Source organism: Raphanus sativus, chromosome 9 (assembly GCF_000801105.2).
Source record: "Raphanus sativus cultivar WK10039 chromosome 9, ASM80110v3, whole genome shotgun sequence".
NCBI classification, from domain to species: domain Eukaryota; kingdom Viridiplantae; phylum Streptophyta; class Magnoliopsida; order Brassicales; family Brassicaceae; genus Raphanus; species Raphanus sativus.
In genome coordinates this window covers 25,547,488-25,557,327 of record NC_079519.1, presented here as the reverse complement: position 1 = coordinate 25,557,327, position 9,840 = coordinate 25,547,488, and the positions used below count along the sequence as shown (strand labels likewise).

At 31.7% G+C, this 9,840-nt stretch overlaps 1 protein-coding gene and 1 pseudogene across 1 annotated transcript; one reads left to right on the top strand and one right to left on the bottom strand.

The window, feature by feature from the left end:
- LOC108825995 (non-specific lipid-transfer protein 8) lies at positions 1 to 3,024 on the bottom strand. The gene is given in 5 exon segments (XM_018599358.2): positions 1 to 115; positions 2,169 to 2,252; positions 2,631 to 2,697; positions 2,700 to 2,921; positions 2,924 to 3,024. Coding segments are annotated over 4 exon segments (345 nt in total). The 5' UTR covers positions 2,970 to 3,024; the 3' UTR covers positions 1 to 115; positions 2,169 to 2,242.
- A 953-nt stretch (positions 3,025 to 3,977) lies between these two features.
- Positions 3,978 to 4,551, top strand: LOC108825123 (putative UPF0481 protein At3g02645; annotated as a pseudogene).
- Positions 4,552 to 9,840: the final 5,289 nt, after the last annotated feature.

Here is a 9,840-nt window from a genome sequence, read left to right as displayed (position 1 = left end):
GAAAGTAAATGCACTAGTTAAGAATTTAACAGATAATACTTATACATTAACATATGCAACGTAACTAAATTATATGAACCTTATAATGATTTGGCCTAGAGACACAAACAATATAGGGTCATTTTGCTGTATATTCATAAGGGAGGGAAAAAATAAGAATATAGTCATGCCACAGATGCAAGCGATGGATGGGATAATTTGTACCAAAATCTGACTAAAATCTCCTTCCAAGTGCGTGCGTTTGATATTGGCACTCTACAACGAAAAATTTGATACTATACTATTTACCATGTAGTATATTCCAGACAAAGAAATCAACTAATTACGAAGTTGTGTTTCATCCATAAAATGACTATACTTTACATATTATAACATAGTATGGAATACACAAAACAAATACATAAACCATAATACTATACAATAATTTATTCTATACAATTTACAATAATATAGGTAAATACAAACAAACAAACACAAATCCATATACCCTAAATTCAAATCCTAAATCTTAAACCCAAATTTTAAATCCTAAACCCAAACCATATACCATAAACCCAAATTTTAAACCCAAATCCTAAACCCTAAACCCAAATCCATATACCATAATCCCAAATTCTAAACCCTAAACTCAAATCCTAAACCCAAACCATATATCCAAAATCCAAACTCTAAATCCAAAAATCTAAACTCTAAACCAATACCATAATTTATTCTATACTATTTACAAATATCATATACTATAGGCAAAAACAAAAAATAACAAACACAAACCCATATACCCTAAAAATTCAAATCCTAAACCCTAAACTCAAATCTTAAACCCTAAGCTCAAACCATATACCCTAAACCCAAATCCTAAACCTTAAACCCAAATCCATATACCCTAAACCCAAATCCTAAATCTTAAACCAAAATTCTAAACCCTAAACTCAAACCCTAAACCCTAAACCCAAACCATATACCCTAAACCCGAACTATAAACCTAAAACCTAAACTCTAAACTCATACCATAATTTGTTCTATACTATTTACAAATATCATATAGTACAAACAAAGAAAAAAAAACAAACAAACACAAATCCATATATCCTAAACTCAAATCCTAAATTCTAAACCAAAATTCTAAACGCTAAACTCAAACCAAAACCATATACCCTAAACCCAAACTATAAACCCAAAACCTAAACTCTAAACCCATACCATAATTTGTTCTATACTATTTACAAATATCATATAGTATAGGCAAAGACAAACAAACAAACACAAATCCATATATCCTAAACTCAAATCCTAATCCCTAAACCAAAATTCTAAACCCTAAACCCAAACCCTAAACCCAAACCATATACCCTAAACCCAAACTCTAAACCCAAACCCTAGAGCGTAAACTCTAACCCATTATGTGGTTGACGAGTGTGTTATCTGCTGGTAGAAGAACCACATGAAACTACTTTGAACCATAAGGGGATCCCAATTGGCACACCCGTATATAACCAAACAGTTGTGTAGTCAGTTGACAGTTATGCATAACTAACATATTATACTGTACTATATAGAGTAAATAAATAGTATAGACAACTTAATACATTAAAACATCACAATGTAAATCAATTATAGATTAAGAAAAAATGACAGTGATGTCATGCCTGGCAAAGGAGAAGGAGGGGGTTGGGGAGGGGCGCCACGAAGGAGGGGAGGGGGAAGGGGCCGTGAAGGAGGGGAAGGGAAGGGCAAAGAGGAGGAAACACTAAGAAACTATTTCTATTCTATGTTTATCAATAGAATAGTACAACATAACATTTACTGTTTTATCTTCTCCGATGGTTCTGTGCATTCTCTGTTTCTTAATTTTCACAGTGGGATGGCTTCGAAAATGATGAGATAGACTACTCTGCTCTTCAATCACACAGGACTTACTTTGATTCATTCGTTTCAATCTATGCAAAGCTCGTCACGGAACTAAATGTTTTCATGATTTCTGATGGAAATATATAAAAAAGAAGAAAAAGGAAAGAAAGAAGAAGCGCATGTGTAATTTGATAATATGTGAGGGTACTTTTGTATATATTGCAGAAAATATATGGTATATCATAGCATATGCCTTGTAATGGTTATAAGGTTGATTTTTTTTCAGTATTGGTTATGTCTCCAAATTTCCCAACAATATAATACAAGGCCTTTATTGATGTAAATGTCATACTTAAGAATGATAGACGGACCACTCCATGATACTGAAAATATCTCAACCAACCCTGCAAATAAGCAATTCCAATAAAATCAAGTTATGTTTTATTTCAGCCTTTAGATTTTTGAATTCTCTCTAAACAAAATATTAAAACATATTAACTTAGTACTTAAAATATTTATTAGATTGCTAGTAAATTTATTTACTTAAATAGTAATAATTACACAATTACAATTAATTTTCATCTTTCTTAGTAGCGTTCGTTTTAAATTAATAAAATAAGTTAAAATTTTGTGAAATTTGATAATGTATTTCTAATAATTTTATTATCTTACACTTTAAAGCATGTTACGTTATTCTATCATCACAAGTTTAGTACTTTCAATATAAAGTTACGAAAGATAATATTAGACAATAAATTCAGTCAAGAGCATATCAAACGTACGTTTTGCAGTCGACAGTAGAAGATGCGTCAACCGGCAAGCTTGCGTTACAATTGCTAGCGAGAGCTTAGCCAATTCAGGCTTCACGGTGACAGTGCTAGCCACTGACTTGATGCATTCACAAGCCTCCTTTTTATCGGCAGATGTAGTGGTCGCTGCGTCTAATTTTTGAACTCCTTCGCAACAAGTCGCCGGAGGTTTTCCACTTCCGCTAGTCAAGTAGCTAACACATGGCTGCAAATCGCTTAGAACAACACTGCAAGATATCTCAGATTCGGAATAACGAGGTGCTAAAATATTCCGAGAACGGAGATGATTACTAAATTTTTCAATATGCTCATTGTAGAAAGAAATAATAAGATCTTATGGTTTTACTGGAGTTTTCTTCCTTGTTTTTTGTTATATATGTAAAGTGAAGACGAAAGGGGTTATATATAAGATGAATGGGAACTTATATTAGTATATCTCCAAAAAAATTAAAATTAGAGAATTAGTAGATGTGGGTGCAATTGTGGTTGAGTGAAAGTTACTAGTAATGTGCATATAAACTTCAACATTTTGGTATGACTTTTCTTTTAATTATATATTATTTAGGTCCAGGTAGTTAGGTTTGTATAAGTCTTGTCATTTTGGGTTTGCGCATATTAATTTAATAATCATTACCATTTGTAATTACTATTCTCAAAGATGACGTGTTTGTTAAACTATCGAGATTTGGAGGTTATGGGTCATGTAGTGTTAATTAATCGCTGAGTAATCAACTTATAAAGTTATACTAGTAAATATTAAATTTGCGTAATCGTCTAATTAGGTAGCACAATCGTGCTTTTTCTACTGCAGCTACGGCTGCTGATATATAAACCGTGGGAGGTATGGCCGTAGCCCACGTGGGATTTCTTTGTATCAGTGTATAGAACAGGGCTGTCTAATAGGCTAAAAATTATGATTTAAGACTTTAAACTTTGATTCACAAAAAAAAAAGACTTTAAACTTTTGTTGCTAAAAAAAAAAACTTTAAACTTTTAGCTATACTATTAAATTTAGAACATAATTTTTTGAAAACATCAAATATATATATAGAACTATAAAAAGGTTTAAAATTATTCTATTACATTGTCAAATATACTATTAATATATTTAGTTGAACAAGACCCATAAATAATTTAAGACGGTACTGTTCCTCCGACATCCGACCGGGCTTGTAACCCAATGGTGATTACGATAACTTTGGCTTAGTCTCTGATCTGTAGAGCTAAGAGAGAGAAATTGGACGGTTATTCAATAACAATACATCCTTATTCTATCACGTCCTAGAGCATTAATGTGTAGCGATCAAGATTCAGACACATCTCAACGAGTGTCCATCGGACCTTACCATTGTCTAAAAGTGGAGCTTCACTAAATGTGGAGAAGTATAAACTGATGATCGCCAGAAAATCTCGAAACCATTCTAGATCTTTCAGGTTTCATGAACCTAGACATCAACACGGAGACCGTTCTTCGAAACCTGGTTGCTTACGAAGCTTCAAACACTTCAGGACCATTAGTGTTCACTCGCTACACAGAGCTGATAAACGGAATCATAGATTCTGAAGAAGACGTTAGGTTGCTTAGAGAGCAAGGTGTTCTCGTAAGCCGTGTCAAGAGTGATCACGAAGCTGCGGAGATGTGGAACAGTATGAGAAAACCAGTGAGGTTGACCAAAGTTGGGTTCTTGGATAAGACTATTGAGGATTTGAACCGGTAGTATACCGGACGGTGGAAGGTGAAGGTTGAGAGATTTGTTGAGGTTTATGTTTATGGTTCGTGGAAGATTTTTGCGTTTTTTGAGGCGGTTTTGTTGTTTATGCTGGTTTCCTTGCAAGTGTTGTCTTTGGTGTTTAGCTCATTGAGGTTGCTTGAACTGAGAACCGTTTAGGTGGGATGATGTGATTTTGGATTTGGGTTCTATGTGGTTTCATTTTGATTTGGGTTTTGTTGAACCATGTAAGGAGCCACACATAGCAGAAGATTCCAAACCAAATTAAACCGAAACCTTCCCGGTGGAGCTGTAACTGGTTTACACATGGAACCAAATTGGCAAATTATATTAAACAAGATACAAACCAAAGAACCCGGTTAGTTTAGAATACCGGTACACGTTTGTAGATATAAAACTGTAGTCAATCCGTTCCTTTAAACCTAATAAATAAATAAGAGAATTCCCAAAACTCAACTTTCAGACCATTAAATTTTGCACAAAGTTTTAATTTTCATTTTGAATCTCGAACTTTTGTTGAATGAACCATAATATACAACTAGATCATGACCCGCGCACCTGCGCGGATTTATCTTTTGATTCACATATTTTATATATATGTTGTATATTATTTAAGATTTATAATATAAAAAATTAGAATGATCTGGAACCAAAAAAATCGACCCGGACAAAAAAAATCAAATACCTACTTAGATCCAAATGTTGAAAACTCGAAGAACTCATACCTGAAATGAACAGATTTATACCCGACCCAGTGAGCTAATTTTCAAACATAATATCTTTTGTTATATTTTTAATTCATTTTTTTGGGTTGGTGAGATTTTCTATTTATTCGAAAGGTTTTTGGCTAACTTATTGGTATATATATATTCGTAGGTTTCTTTTTTTCTGAACAGGAAAAAAAAAATTTGGGTCTTGATTAAATTTATCTTATATAACAAATTGCTGCTACAGATAATTTTTATAAAAACTAATTTGTAACAGTAATATCATTTTTGTTATAAATTAGTATATCATGGTTTATAGGTTCAAAGTATAGATTTAGTCGTTTTCATAGTATTGCTGATATTGATAGATGCAAGTTAATGAATACATATAATATATTGTATTATTAGTAATCTGTCGTATAGTATTTATTATATGTTAGTAGATGTATTATTAATAATCTATCTTATAGTATAATATGCTTGTGTGTGTGTATCTAGCTTATAGTAAAATATATGCAATATAAGGAAACATGCGTAGTGGATATAATAATAAGGTAAGAACTAAAAACTATGGTAATGTTTATATTAGTTATTTATAAAAGAGCATATATAATAATAAGTAGATTAATATAGTATTAATTACATAAGGTCCAACTTTAAAATCTACTTAGAAAAAATTGTAATGTTTCTGTTTTAATAAGATAGATGATATTATTTTTGTATAGTGGAACGCACCGTGATAATGAGAAAAGAAAAAGTTATTTCCTTATGTGAACACTTGTCTTGATCCATTACATATCCCACATTATCTTCATTTACTGAAACCTGTTGCCCCTTTGCAGAGAAAGGGAAGTATACTGGTCTGACTCCTGACATTAACCTAGTGGTCAGCCCATGATCATCCACGTTGTAGTACACATGTGTGTTCTGGATAACTAATGTGAAATCTCTTCCATCCACGACATGCATCATTTGTAAGTAAATGTGTCAAGATTTTATCGGATAATTAATTTCGAATTTCAATACCAAACATAACAAAACCATTCTCAGTTACACTACAATACCCTGCCATTTTTTTTGTAAATCAAAAGGGTTAAATCCGGGTCAATGATGACATAAGCCTAACCCCCGGGTGGAGGTACAGCCCACGGATAGACTCTCTCCTGGGCATTCAAATGAGCCGAAAGCAATAGCTCATATCCGTGTGACCGGTGGGGTTTGAACCCGGGTTCGCCTTATTGGATTTTTTAAATCCCTCAAGCGCTACTAGACCACCACCACCGGTTTCGCCCTGCCATTTTTAGTGTGTACAATCTCATTAGACTCTCTCACCGCTTTCAAAAACCTAAGAAGTTGTTTCATATAAGACTATAATGAAATATATGAAAACATCGTATTGAACAAAATAACAAAACGATGATAATCAAAGAAAATTATACAGAACAAGGTTAGTACATAATTTCAAACAATAACTTTATATAACTATTGAGAAAGTATGTATGATCCTTGATGCATGCATATGAAACAAAGCAAGGGAGAGTAGTTTTGTAGTAATGATGAAGTTTTAACCTAATTTGGAAAATAGAATAACTGTTTGGTTGTAGGCATTGAAAAAATAGTTGTAGATATCTACTCGATCAGAAGATTTATTTTTAGAGATTAGTTTCTCTAGCTTATTTTCATGTTTCGATGTAATTACAATAGACTAAACACTGTTTTTGTTTTTGTTAAATAAGAAATCCTTAAAAATAAGCTTTGGTAAAGGATTTTAACTACTTTTGTTATCAAAAGCACATTTAGTAAAGTTGTTGGTAAATATATATATGAGTTTCTCAATATTTCAATAATGAAGATCAATGCATTTGTGAGATATTTATGAATTGTTGGCTACCAAATTCAATATCAGTTTAATAATAAAGTAATATTAGTAAATATAATATAAATATGAAAATAGCGAAAATCATATTATTATAATAAAAAATAAAAGTTTCAATTCAATGAATTTTAATGTAGATTAGTAGTCTAAAAATTAGAACAAATATTTTGATTTAAACTTTTTATATTATAAATAAAATATAATCCATTAATTATTTTTTTTATAAATTTAAATATTGGTTGATATTCAGGTTCTCGTATTGCTCCTACCTCGAGTGAGGAGTGCACACATGTTTTTGTTGAGCCTTGTATGCAAGCGAATTTGAAATAGGGCCCGCCGGTCTATGGCATAAGCTGGCGAAGCCGTGGCTTAGGGCAAAAAAATTTAGAAGTGTTATGAGCTAATTATGTAGATGTCCATTAGACCCATAAACCCATGTTCTAGAAGGTTCTAAAATCCTAGTTTTGTATCAGTATATATATGTACCATTATCTATGGAATAATAAGAACAACTGATTCTCCTTTTCACAACAAGAAGGGCATTGTATATGTTTTTGTTGTCAATGGGACATATTTTAGTACTTTACAAATAATTAAGGTTTGTAAGGTTTTGTTAGCTAAAATAATAAGCTTTGGTTTATTTTAATTTCAGATTTGTGATTGATTTGGTCGAGGTAACTAGACCTTCAATTCAATAGGATCTAATTTCAGTGACGGTCTAGTTGCAAATATGCTAATGGGTTGGAGTAATATTTTATTTTTTTCTTATGGTTTTCTTTTTTTTGTAAACTTTGGTCATTTTTAAACCGAAATCTTCAAACTGAGGTAAGGAGGGATCGAACTTCTAATGTTAGGGCCCGAAGACAGAGCTCAGTTGTCCATTGGCGAACCTACGTTGTATAGGGAGGAGGCAAGTGCCCCATAAAAATATAGAAATAAATCAATTTGCATATAAAACAACAAGCTTTCCTTAGCATTGTTGGCTTAAATCCTTTGCTTGCCCCCTCTGGTCCACGGTTCAAACCCTCCCAAGCCCTTAACTTCCTTTTTATTTTTTTTATGTCCCCACAAAATTATTTTCCTAGATTCGCTGCTGCAGTTGCCATTTGGCTACGAACAACCAGACATTTTTTTCTCTTATGGTTCTATCGAAATTTTTTTATCGGCAAAGATCTATTAAAAATCTGATGGACTAAAATTGGTATCAGTTACAAAGACATAAACCCAAAAAGCGCAAACATAAAATAAAAGCCCAGTTAAACAAAAGTGTATATTGATTCGTGTCCGACCAGGCGTACGCTTCCTAGAGTTCCATAATATAAGACACGGTTCCAAAACATGTACCCTTCATCGAAAAGCAGCAAACTCAGCCCGAGGACATCAATTTTTCTTTTAAACAGAGTAAAAGAAAATATTGAGTAAAACTGTTCGTGGACGACCAAAAAACACTGTTCGCTGTTAAAAAAAAAAAACTGTACTAATCTTATTGGATTTTTTGCTCCATAATAACGTGATGAATAAACAATTATTTCATTTACGAAATAAACTTCATTATAAAATAAAATATGAAGTTGGATTAAAGTACTTTGTACTCTATTTTACTCTATTTTAGAATAAAAATGAAATGAAGTTGGAGATACCCGAAATTTTTTCCATCTGAAATGACTATATATCTCTTCTCCGTCTCTTTCAATTCTCAGCTATGAGACATTTCATATGAAGAAGTTTTTATACTTCAACCTCTGATACCAACCTCTAACCTCTGACACCAACCTGTATACTTCATATGAAGAAGGTTTTTTGGGTCCAATACGAAACTAAAATTATGGATTCTAAATATTAAAAAAAATTATTTTTTTGTACTAATTCCTCCATTTCAGTATAAAATGATGTTTAATTAATTGTTGTTGTTCCATAGTAGATTTCACATATCTAAGTAATTTTAGGTTTATCAAAAACTCTATAGCCAATTTTTTTTGTCATCAGCCGATTATATTTTTACTGTTTTTATTTATAATTAAATAAATTAATTTTAAATTATATTACTAATAATTGATTCAGAAAAAGTAAATTTATTAATATGTATGTAAAGAATCAAAACTTCATCTATTATGAAATGAAGGGAAAAAAATTTATTCAAGATAATACATGTTTATCAGTTCTAAACGTTTTTTCTATTTATTTTTATGTAATTAAGAAAAAATCAAATTTTATTTTGTAATATGTTTGAAATATGTTTTAGGATACTTTTTTTACTAATCAACAACATAATTTTTTTTTTCTAAAAGCTGTAAAAATCATAGGCCCCATATTAATGTATCTAAGGTTTTGGGTCAAGAGAATCGGGCCTGGATAAATTGCTTCTCTTATGTTGTAAATCTCTTTTAACCAATCTTCTCTCTCTAGTGTGAGAAGCTCTTTAGTGTGAGAAGCGCAACACTGTCTCTAGTGAACTCGGATCTTGTTCCCGTCTCACTTAGATTTGACAGATGAGCAAGTATGAAATTAGCCCCATAATAACTGGCAGATTCTTCAATTGGAAAGAAAAATATAGAGAGATTAAGGTGAAATCACAGAAAGACATTTCATATCTGAGAAAAAAGATTGGAATTTTATTAAGCAATCAAACCAAACCGAAAGAAAGAAGATGGAGATATAAGGGTATATCTAATGGTGCACAATAATTTATTATATATTTTACTTTAAAATAGAGTAACTCTATTATAGAGTTGAATTTATTCCAGTAGTTTTCAGGTCTAATAAAGTGGATTAGGCCTGAGTAAAAAAACTGAAACGGAACCGAATAAAAATAGCCGAACCGGAATCGAACCGAGGATCTTCAAATATCCAAATAGTTTTTATATTTTTAT